Source organism: Rhea pennata, chromosome 24, assembly GCF_028389875.1.
Source record: "Rhea pennata isolate bPtePen1 chromosome 24, bPtePen1.pri, whole genome shotgun sequence".
In the NCBI taxonomy this organism is placed as follows: domain Eukaryota; kingdom Metazoa; phylum Chordata; class Aves; order Rheiformes; family Rheidae; genus Rhea; species Rhea pennata.
This window is the reverse complement of record NC_084686.1, coordinates 4,681,391-4,693,535: the sequence shown is the minus strand read 5'-3', so window position 1 is coordinate 4,693,535 and position 12,145 is coordinate 4,681,391. Positions and strand designations below refer to the sequence as shown.

General features: G+C 47.1%; 1 protein-coding gene across 5 annotated transcripts in view; it reads right to left on the bottom strand.

The window, feature by feature from the left end:
• The window catches only part of LOC134150518 (protein Aster-B), a 68,124-nt gene extending 61,018 nt beyond the window's left edge, over positions 1-7,106 (bottom strand). For all 5 annotated transcript variants that reach the window (XM_062594512.1, XM_062594513.1, XM_062594514.1 and 2 more), the window contains exon 1: positions 6,986-7,106. In XM_062594512.1, the coding sequence (XP_062450496.1) occupies positions 6,986-7,008 (23 nt within the window). In that variant the 5' untranslated portion in view covers positions 7,009-7,106. The remainder of the gene's footprint in view (positions 1-6,985) is intronic.
• Between the last annotated feature and the right edge of the window lie 5,039 nt (positions 7,107-12,145).

Genomic DNA, 12,145 nt, shown 5'->3' with positions numbered 1-12,145 from the left:
CTCCCTTGCCGTACGGGTAGAGTGGGTGCAGCATGTTCTCAAATGAGGATGGCAGGATTTTACATCTTGCACTAGCTGAAAAAAAGCAGAGCATCTACCTCCAGGCCACTTGGTCAGCCACAGGCAACACATTGTCTAGAAGAAATGGTTACAAAGAGTAAGCCACTGGAAAACATAAAGTACAAAAACCAGCACAGCCCCAAAGCTGGCCAAATGGAAAACTTTAGTAAAGGAGAAGCTTAGAGAACATTCCACCATCTTGTATTCAGCCGGCTCTGCAAGAACATAAGTAAGTTATAGACAGAAATGAAAAACTTCTGATTTATGTATAGTATTTGTTTTGGTCTGAAACATCCTTTCTCAAATTTAGATATTCTATACATATTGCTACTATATCTCAATTTATATACATTACTTTTACCAGCCTAAAAGGGCTGAAATTAACATTTCCATGCATAATAAATATCAATTATAATAATAATAATGACAGTCTGCCATTACGTTACACTTTCTAACCAGGATTGAATTCACAGGCATACAAGGAAAGTTTTAAGAGTAAACAAGGCAGCTGTTTAATAGGTCAAAGCAATACCACAAACTAGTCCGGAGTGAGAAATGAAGTCCTGGATTAGCCCAAAAAATATTTTAAGGGAATTTCAGTAGGCAAAATGTGATTAAACAAAAGAGATCTTGAACAGGACACAGTGATTCTTGAATAACACATCCACAGGAGCTGTGATAGTAATATTTGGCTCTGTCAGGCCTTGACCTTGCCTATTTGCTGAGGAGTCTAGCCTGAGCTAGCAGATATTTAGCTGCAGTAGAAGTATTAATGCACACAGGGTGAATCACATGCTTACAAATCATGGAGCAGTGTTCAAGATACTCTTTCTAGTACATTTCACATGCAAAAATATCCAATTGCTTAAGTGAGAGAGCACAAGAAAAGAGAGAGGAGAGGAATGCTGTGTCCCATTTTGCAGATGGAGAAACTGAGGCAGAGTCAAGAAGATGATACAGCAGGTCAGTGACAGATTCTGGCACAAAACTGGCCTTCCCTGACTTCCAGCTGCAATAGCCAGGATCTTGCTTCTCATCTGATGGTCATCATCCATTTAAAGGGCACAACAAACAACACGCTCAAGCTCCGAGAGAGAGAACTAGCATCTGCTCTATTTTATCTGTAGCCACTTTTTCACCTGGTTTGCCTCTTTCCGAGCTCCTTCCTCCTGCCCAGACGAAAAGAGTCTCTGGAGAAGCCTTACTGCAGCCTCACACATCTTAACTTCAGGCCCTGAGCAGCAATGCCTACAGAATTCCCACGACCGCTCTGAGCTGTTGCCCTTCACTCGACATTTCGGAGACTGGCGAAGGACTGCACAAAGAGCAAGGTGATTTCACCATTTGATAAGCAGACAACACAATTTTAGCAACAAATTACTGGGATTCAATTAATCAAAATAATCTCCAGCCCAAGTAGAGATCTGAGGGAGAGATACTGGCTGCTGGCAGCAGATGTACTGCCAAGCTCAGCATCTTCTGCTCATGTCAAAGACTCCTTCTGTTTAGTTGCCTTCAGAGAGATTTCAGTAAGCACATATATATTAGAGAATAAAATGTTGGATGTTTATCAAATTTCAAGTCAAAATATGATGCCAAAAACATGCCACATAACGAACAAAAAACCCTAACAAGGCAGTTTTGTCTATCATCGCACAGAGCTACAGCAAACCAAATCACAGATCGAGGGCCTCATAATGACTCAGCCTTTTTTTCTCCCCAAATATTCTACTTCCATCATGTTTTTCTTAGCTGAAACGATCACTTCACTAGGACTTCATACCACATCACCAATGAAAGCATTAATTCAGCGTGGCAGAGCGCAGACCAGGACAAAAAATGGGACTGGGCCGATCTTGGTTCTATTTCTGTTTCAATTCCTGACTACGAGTACTGTCTGGCCACTTGAATTGCCTGTGAGTTCTTTCCTTGACATTAGCAGACTCTGATCAGGCTCTTAACTGCTTACTTTCACTTCCCAGGAGTGAAAAGCCCAGATAAATTAGCAAAAAAATGCCTGCTGACCACTTCATTAAACTATGAAACCATTTACAAAATAAACCTACCGATACTGATCTTGCCAAATCATCTGACGTAACATCATCAAATTTATTCCTGCTAAAAGAGAAAGGATAGAAACTGCATTTTAAAGACAAAAATTCTGTTAAATTTTCAGAACCTTCTGGATACCTGCAGAGATGACTGATGTATTAGCACAGTTCTCTCTTCCTACCGTGCTGTCAACACGCTGGAACATTTTGATTCGTAAAATCCAACTGCAGAATTTATAAGAAATGAAAGCCTCTCGCTTCCAAAACGTTACAGCCAAGTTTATAAGTTATGTGTATGTGGGTCACCTTTGATGGGTTTTAGTGGAGGATTATCAGTATTTATTTCTTCCTTCAGAATAAAAAACAGAGAAAAAAAAGATGCAAAGGCGGAAGAATGGATGAATACAGAGAAGAAAGTAATACCGAACATAACACTGTAACCTTTAATATGAAGGTCAAACAATGCAATATGTTATGCAATTTCAACTAAACTACCTTGCTAGACTTCTCCAAAAAAGTGACAGGGAATTGATTTGAAAATTAATCTTTCATTCATGGTGCAATAGAACAGCGTTCATTAGCACTGCACAGAGTAGCTCTTTAAGTCTCGGCAGTATCAATATAAAATTGAAAATTATGTAAATAGCATCACTGTTTCACTATATATTTAACAAGGTAAACGGCAAGAACCCTAGAAACCCAGAACCCGCATTTGTAACTTTATTGTGTTATGGCAAGCACAAATTCTCGGTAGCTGAGGGAAGAACACATTCCTCCTGCCTCCTTCGCAGCTCTGTTATTTTAGACTTCAAAGAAGCTGCAAGAGGAGACTGCGGGGACAAAGCTACACAGGCCTGGCGTGGCAGTTCAGGAACCCTTTTCCTCTCCTTCTTACAAACGAACGGCACGGAGACGCTCACAGAATCAATCAGAAGGGCAGGTGTCTTTAGCCTGGTCTAGATGCAAAGTAATGCTTAAGTCACAGCCTTACAGCACGCCTAAGTGAAACTGCCTCATGTTAATCCGCGCTGCTCCCTGACATCAAACAACTGCTAATTTTAGCTCCGCTGTTCTCTAACCCTACCTACTTCCTATCCCACCCCCACGACTATATAATAGATCCTTCCTTCAGATAAGTAGGGTGTTGGAACATTGAGAGTTTCTTTCTCACCCACAGGCACTAGTGGAAAAACGAAGTACAGATTTATTTTTGGGTAGAGCCTTTAGTCCTTATTTTCTCTGTAGGTTCCACATAGAAGGCTCTGAAGCTCAGAAATATTCTAATCAACAAACCGGCACAAGCAATGCAAAAGGAACCAGAAAAGGAGGAAAATCAGATGAGCAGAGTGTTTTCCATACACTATTTGCAGGACACCAAGCACAGCTACAAGCTTGCGCCTGCCCCTGCAAGACCGCCTTAGCCGTTTGATTCTTGTTTCCCAGGAATGATCCAAAGCGGCAGTGCAACCCAGCCACGCTACGCTGGACCACGAGCTCCCCGCAACCCCTAACAAGGAGGGCTCTGGCAGCCAGCGGCATCACCAGAGGCCCAGGGGAGGAAAGTCGGCTGCCCGGCCCGCGTAGCTTCTGCCTTCGTGAAACACGAAGCCCGGGGCCTGCCTGGTTATGGGCACCAAGGGGTGTGAGATAACGGCGACCTAAGATTACAGGCTGGAGTTCTCCCTCACTGGCAGGTAATGATACTGCATCACGGCGTGAAGACGCGCGGCAGTACGCCACCATCACGCTGTGACACGAAGATGTCCCGTCAAACCAACACACCAGGCCCTGACGAGACACACGTGCCTTCCAACGTGGTAACAGCGCACCAGGGCGCTGCGGTATCATTTCTGATACCAGGCAGCGGTACCGCCACAGCAGGATGGTGCGCTGGTACACAAGGACTCTGCGTCGTAAGACTGCACAGAAACTTCTGGTGTCAGGGAACTGTGATGCTGTTATTACCAGGGCTCTGCTGTACTGCAGCATAACGTGACAACTTAATAACTCTACGGTATGCAGCTATGCTGTGATAGGATACCAGATGGTGATGAGATCATTTTAGGCAAAATTAGGTGTACTGCAAAAGTGCACGACACCGTATGAGAACTCAATGCATCGCCTTATGCCAGAACAAGCTTGCATTGAGACTCCGAGGCGGCCCAGAGGTTCCCCAACAAAACGCGCTACGTCATCTTGTACAGTCTAACAGCGTAACACTTCCCCTGTCGTGAAACGAATGGCTGGGTCTAAAAATAGGCTGGAGCACGTCCACTTCCTAACGGTCAGAGAGGGCCGCTCCTGCTGACAGTGTTCTGTCCCTGTGCTACTGCCCTTCCCGGTACAGAGAGGAATCGGGCGTCTTTCTAAAAACTGCTCCGTAAGGAAATCTGAGTTAACCCCAGCAGCGCCAGCCAGAACGCAGATCGCCACAAGCAGCCCAAAAGACATAATTGTATGTCAGCTGCTTGGTATGTTTTTTTTAAGAAACAAATACTAACCTCTTCCTGTAAAGCTATTTCGTTATGAATAGTTGAGGCTGTGCATCCTACATTGAGACAGCCTAACTGCGCCTGACAGACAGCGGAGAGCGGGTAACTGTGTTCAGCGCTGGGAGCCATGCCCCCTCGGGCCCCACCGATCATTCCTGTAGCGACAAATGTAGCAGCACCAAGTGAAACAGGACCTGAAATCACATCCTTAATTCACCCTTCTGTGCCCTGATGTGGCAGCACACACAGTGAATAAAGCTGTTCATAACACAGACAGCCTAGAGGGGGAACAGAGGAACTGCTGCGAACGTTCAAAGTGCTATGTATGCTTATTAAATAGCCATTTAATAACGAGAACTGAAATTTTTCTCTCTAGAGCACAGAGGAAGATATAGGAGGGACGCTAAGGAGGCAGAACGAGCAAGGTTGGGCTAACAGTCTTCGAGTGTGTTTCCAGGAGAGGAGCCCAGGACCTTTAGCGCACTCCCCGCTGGGACCCAGGCACCTAGGACAGCAGGGTGCCCCAGGCACCCTGCAGGGATCCTGATACAGAAGCAACTCAGAGGAAAGAGCGTCACCTACTGAAACACTACTATCATTTCATCCAGCGCACAAGTAATCTCCTCACCTCCCCCATGCAGCTCCTCAATCTGCCAGCCTTGCTTGCTTAGCTCTGAAGTCTGACCAAACTAATGCACTGGCTTCAACAGTAACTGCTACAAATACCGCGATAGACCCGGGTGCGCAAAAGCGCTGCAGTTATACAATTAACAAAAATAAAAACACACGGTGTTGTTCGTGAATAGCCACAGAGGCGAATGCAGCGGGGTGCCATGTTATTGCAGATGCACATGACCGCGGCAGTTCTCAGGCACGCTTTGCCTTCCTGGTAGTACGCTAAGCCATTATGCAACTCACCAGCCCAACTGCAAACCTCATAAAGCAGCAGATCAGTGAGAGCTGTGCTTCTTTTCTTAAATAGCAAAAAAAAAAATACTGTAAAGCTTTCAAATGTTAACATCTATGTCAACTACATATTCCATATGGTCACATGCACACCAGAAAATTTCAAAGGCTGCAACTGTAATCAAATAAAACACAAAATTACAGAAATTAGAGAAGAAGATGACCTATTGAGTCATCTCTGGCTCTAGTCCGGCCCCTGGGGCCCAGTACTAGATGCTGCCTAGTGTTATGCTGTAGTTGTTTTTTTTTTTTTGGGGGGGGGGGGGCTTTTTTACACAGCAAAATGAAAAATAGTGACAACTAAAAAAAAACACTAAATGAAAAATAACTTGATTAATTTCTCACACTTCACAGGTAAGGACCTCAAAGCACTAAATGCGCACTGATGCTTCTAGCATCCTTGAGAGGCAGAGTGCTTATTCTATTATTATTTTTCCTATATAGAAAAAAGGATTAAGAAAAAGAAACAGGCCTTCACGTTGTTCTTGTCATCCAGTTCACAATTTTAATCCAAATTACAAAGTCACATTGCGCTACTGAGGACAGAATCATTCCCATCTGATGAAGTTTTAATTAAATAGATTGTATCGTGGTATCACACGGATATTTGATTAGAACTAATTAGTTTTAATATATGGGAGATTTTTAAAGTTTTGATATACTATAAGTTTATATACATCTCCACTACCAAGCTTCTAACATATACTATATATAAGTTATATAAACATACACATACATATTTTTTCATTTACCTTTACATCTAAAATACAAACTTGACCAACGAAAATATTTACATGTGAACATTTTACATGTACACACAGCTTTACTGGTTAAGTTTCACTCGTGCAACGTTTTGTTTAGTTACTCAGTTGGTCACACCTGGAAAAACAGAGTTTTCCCCCAGAACACCCAGGGAGCGATCGCTGCACCAACAAGCGCTTCGGAACCTGCCAGGAAGCTGTTAGCTCCTTCGGCTACCAGCTCTAGTATCTTACTACAGGGACACGCCAGCAAGGTGCAGCCCTAAAAGCCGCTATGTGAGGACAAGCTGGGCAGGGGCCGTTCTGTGCGCACAAGACTCAGCACCCGTCTTCCTCTTTCTTCAGAAAAAGCCGCAAATGCTCGTTTTCTCCGTACGCAAGCCTGCTCCGCAGGTGCGCGGGCATTACACGTGCACGCAGCGACGCGGATCCGCGCACAAGCCCCGCGCGAGCCGCAGCGGGCGGCGGCGGGCGAGGGCTGCGGCCGGCGCGCAGAGGGGCCGCCCGGCGCCCGGCCCATCGCTCCGTCTCCTCGCTGCCCCCGCGCCCCCCGCGGGCGCTGCAGCGGCCCGAGCGCGGCGCCGCAGCCAGCGGCCAACTTAGCGGAGCGCATCGCTCTCCAGCGGCGAGCGCGCCGCCCCCCCGCCCCGCTTACCAGGCGAGCTTGAACCCTTTCATCAGTACAGTCACGACAAGCCGGTGCCCGCGTCCTTGTCCGCCCACTGACAGCTCCAGGGGTCCCAGGACATATTGGAGGAGCCCCGGCCGGCGCGCGTCCCCCGGGGCGCGCCGAGCCCCATGCGCAGCGCCCCCCGCGCCGGGGCACGGCCGCCCCCCGCCCTCGGCGCTCCCCCAGACCCCCGCCGAGAGGCACAGGGCTCCGCGCACTAGCAGCGCCAGCGGCCGAGCCGCGCCGCTCTCTGCTGAGCATGTGCAGCACGGGCAGGACAGCGCGCCGCGCAGCATGCCATGGCCCCGCGCGCGCCCGCCGCCCGCGCGCGCGCCCCGCCCCCGCGCCGCCCGCAGCGCGCGCGTAGCGGCGGCGCGCAGGGCCGCGGCCGGCCCGTTCCGCGGCGCGGCAGGGGCGGGCGGAGCGCCCGACGGGAAGGGCCTCGCCGAAGCGCGCAGAGAAGCAGCGGGCAGCGGCCTGGGCCAGGGCTGGAGCAGGGTCACAGCAAAGGCCTCACGGGCCCGGCGCCCGCCGGCACCAGCGCCGCCGACGGGCCGGGCGCCTCGCTCTCCAGCGCCCTACACGAGCCGCGGCGCTGCCCCCCTCTCCCGGCCCCGGCGCTTCGGCTGCGGGAGCGACGGGCGCCCCAGAACGGCAGCGACGGGCTCGCGGGGGCAGCGCTCCCTCCCCCGGGTACTGCCACGCGCCCCTGGGCGCGCAGAGCGCTGAAGAGATGGGAGTAGTGGGAAAATAAACATTTAACTATCTGAAATGGTTAAAAGATATTTATCATTCTGATCTCCCACTTGATTTGCTGCAGTTCATGTCTAAGTGCAAAAACGAGAGAAAATAAAAAACCTTGGTGACATGAAAGAGTATAGCCCTTCGGCCTAGCCAGAGAAGTGTGCGTGCGCGCAATCAGCGCCTCCGCTGTGTTTCTTTTCCAATAGTTTAGGGGGATGTGGGGAGTGGAGGGGGAAAGAGAGAATAAGTTTAAGTCCCTGCTCTAATTTACAAAGCTTTCTTCGGGATTTGCCCTCCTTTCCAGAGGGAATATTACTGAGACGGTGATGCCCAGCTCCACCCTACAAAGCAGCAAGCATTACACACTGCCCTAGTCTCACCTTTGTTCAAGAAAGCTGCCAGAAAGGCAGAGCTTGACTAAACTTTCCTTAACAACGCTCCTGTACCAACAGAGCAACAGCAGCAACGGTGCAGATCCGAATTCAGCTGGAACAATCTCCTTTACAGCAGTTTGGTTTTTCCAGGGCATCCAGGAAAGGAAACGCAGGATTCTCTGCAAAGGGTTGAAGCTTCAGAAACTGTTCGAATTACCCCGCAGCCCCTTCCTGGGGAGCAGAGTCACAAAGGGAAAACGCACCTCAGGCCTCTGAATACATGTGACAGGTTGCACTCTTTCTTGCACTGTTATTTAATACTGTAATGCTTGGGTAGCTGCTTTGTAAGGAAGCAACCAAAGTGAAACTGCATCTGACCTGGAACCCGCTTCCACGGCACAGCGCCAAAGCAGCTGTGGGACAGGACCCCGCAGAGGCGTGCAGAGGAACCGCGTGAAACCAAACCTTTGAGAAATTTGTTTTCAACATGAACTTCACAGCATGCCCTTCTATTTATTTCTAAACAAAAGCATTAACCTAGCATTAAGTTGGGCACATGTATTTGCAGAGAACATTACAAGCAGTATGGGAGAAACAGTCAAATCCCACCACCCCACATAACCCCAGATTCAGTCCTCCTTGCGTCCAGCCTACGTCAGATTGGGCTCAGGGCAGTTTCAGAACTGCTCCTCTCCATGAGATGCTCAGCATCTGTGGCCTGCAGGTTGTCACGGAGGGAAACAAATTGCTATGCTGTAAAATGGGTCAGGAGACCTGCAAGCTTAGCTAATCTGGGACAGACCAATGCTGCAGAGTCACATGTCTGGAAATCAAAGCTCAGGCAAGTAAGGTATTAGGAGATGAGCGCACAGTCTTTTTCTTTTCTTTCTCTCTCTCTCTCTCTTTTTTTTTTTTTTTTTTTTTTTAACAACATGTAGGTCAGGAAATTATCAGAGGAGATAGACCACTTCGGAGAAAGTGTTTGTAAAAGCATCGGGCTCTGGCAGCTGAAGCCATTCTCTCTGCTGTAATTCAGCTGGGATCTGCTCTCTGAAATCCTCATAGCAGGAGCCTGGCTGAAAGGGCTATGGGTCACCAACCATCTTCAGTGAACCCCAAGCAGGTGACCCAACCGTCATTGCTAGCTACAGTCCCAGCTCTGCATTCACTTGACTAGTCCATTTGTGCCAGTTAATGCTGCAAGGGTGAGCCCCTTCCTTTTTCCTCCATCCCCAGCACATACCCACTCCAGAGAAAAATTTAAAAAGTCATCTTAAAATTTAAATAGGGTAACAAAGGAGCATATGCGGATACCAAGAGAGGCTACACACTGCCACCCTGTCCACCTCCACAGTGCTAAGAATACTTAGAAGTCACACACAAGTTGAATTTCAGATACATTATCTACCTACTCCATCCTGAGTATCTACCCCACCAAACAGGAAAATGGGAAAACAAAAAGGAGCAGTCAGAACTGGGGCTTGAGAGATCCAAACCTATTTCCAATTCTGCCACATACTTCTGCTCTGAAAAGGGGTAAGTCCTACAACCTATGGCTTTGCAGTTATCTGTAGAAATTACGCTGTAAGGAGACAATCCTTAGAGTTGTAATAAGCTTCTAGGATGCATTGTTTTCGACTGTGTAAGTGTGAACATAGGTGACAGATCTTTGATGATCGTGTTTGGCATGCGAAAGAGCTTTGCCAAGCCATTGTTTTAGTAAATTCCTGTTTTTCAATGTGAATGGTAAAAATATTTTTTAAACTGGGTTAAAGACATTTTTGTTTTTGTATTTCATAAGAACAAGCACATCACTAAGTTGAAAACAAAGATTTCTGATAGTATCTTCAGACAGCTTTAGCAATCACAGTAACCTAGAAATGCCACTAAATTGCCTCTTACATCTTACCTGCCATTGGAGACCCACCACTACCACTTAATGAAAATGTCTGAATCCAGCTGATGCTCATCTGAAACATTCAGAAGTGCCTTTCCCTTTCCAGGAGAAGGGCAGTCATCTCCAACATCCAGGTGCTGAACCAGAGCACCAGGATCATCAGCCAGGTAACAGGACCTAAAAGGCAACTTCTGAGCACATCTCTTTTCCACCACAGTCCTTCCTCTTCCACCCACATGCCTATCTCTATAGGAGGCATTGCAGTTAAGGCTCTTATGAGCCTTTGCTGACAGCCACCCGTGCCCATATCAAACTTAAAACCTTTCATTCTCCTCAAAGCACTTTTCTCTACATCTGCTGGTCCTCCTTCCCTGCTATTTTAATTTTTATCCCTCATTCATCTCTCCATCAGCTATTTCATAACTTTTTGACTTTTTTCTTCATATCTTTTTCAGTATTGTACCTTGTACTTGAAACTCCTTTCATATCTTGGTCATTACCATATCACCTTTTTTCCTCCCTTTCAACCCAAACTTTTTTCTGCAATTCTTCCCATACCGATCTCATTTCCTCTTTGTACCGATTTGTATTTGATCTATTTATGTGGAACAATATGTATATTTTCATAAACAAAAATGATGAATGCTCTTCTCTGGCCTTTGGACAGGATGTCAGATGTTTACTGTTTTACCGTCTCGCCTTAAGTACTGACTTATTCTAATAAAATTTAGTATGCTTGCATCTCCTCTTTCTGTTTTCAGACTATTATGTACATTATCTACTAACTGTAAGAGTGAGACAAATCCACAGGGTGCACCCCTGACCTATGCAAAATTCCCACCAACTTTAATAAGGATTAAATAAAGATTATTTGGCACTGGCATACTGCCAGTAAACATTCTGAATACTTCTGATCCGGAGTAAAAATACCATGAACATAACCTCCCTTGTGGTTTCCAGTTGCTTCCACTGCCAGTTGGGATGAGAAAGTCAAGCAGCACACACCAACACTAAAAACAGCAACAAAGGAAAAACCACACAGAATTTTTTAAAACTGAAGACAGACTTGGAGATTGAGTAGTAGAAAAAAAGAGGAGTTGAAAAAAGAGATCAGATGTTTTCCTGACTCGTAACTATAAACTGTGAAGGCCACATGAATTCAAAAAAGTTAAGACTCAAATACACAAAAAACCAAGCAAAGACAATTTACTTCTGACTTCCAAATTGGAGGAGAGCAGCACTGAATGGTACCGTGCAGACCAGACAGTGCCTTACACCCCTCTCTGCAGAAGTGCCTGCACCAAGTGACAGGCAGTGATCAACCAGGTCTTGGTGCTCTCCTGTCTCCTGGTCCGATTAAGAAAGAGGCAATCCTACGTAGCGCTTCATCACTTCTCTTAGGGGCTTAGATGAAAGCTGGTACTACAGAGGCCACTACAGAAATTAAAAGCCATATGACTGTATTTAATATTCGGCAGTATTTCATTCACATGCCTAGCCTTTTGCACTACACGTTTTTCCTTCTTCCCTTACACCTTCCCTAAATCCCTTCTCCCAACAATCCCAATCCGAACTTGAGCTATTAAAAACCAAGGAAGCACCCTCTATACAAAAGCTCCGAGATGCCGTAAATCAGCCTCATCCCTGACTTCACTCAGCGCTCCAGTTACCCTTCGTAAGAGAAATGCTCGTTCCCTTCAAGACAGGGCGAGTAGATCAGGTGCTTGCTTGCACCCCCCGCCGCGCGCTCAGGACAGCCCTTGAACGTACTGGCCGCACAGAGACCAAGAGCCTCGCAGTGCAGGGCGATGAGAGGCAGCTCACGGATTTATGCTCCACGCCTGCGTTAGCCGATTACCTGGAAAGCGATTCACGCGCTCCCAAACAGCATTCTAGCTTAACGTAGGGCTGAATTTCCTTGCTCTGCAATTTTCCCTTTCACCTCCGTATGGAACGGGGACAAAATAAGCAGGGCTACCACCCCGGCAGAGCCCCTACGAACCAAGCTGTGAAGTCACACGCCATCGCGTCCCGATCGCACTGCGCAAGGCCCCAGCGCGCGCGTAGGACTCGAGCAGCTTTCAGGGGACTCAGCTGACAGTTTTGGAAAAAACCCTCAAACTCAGATGA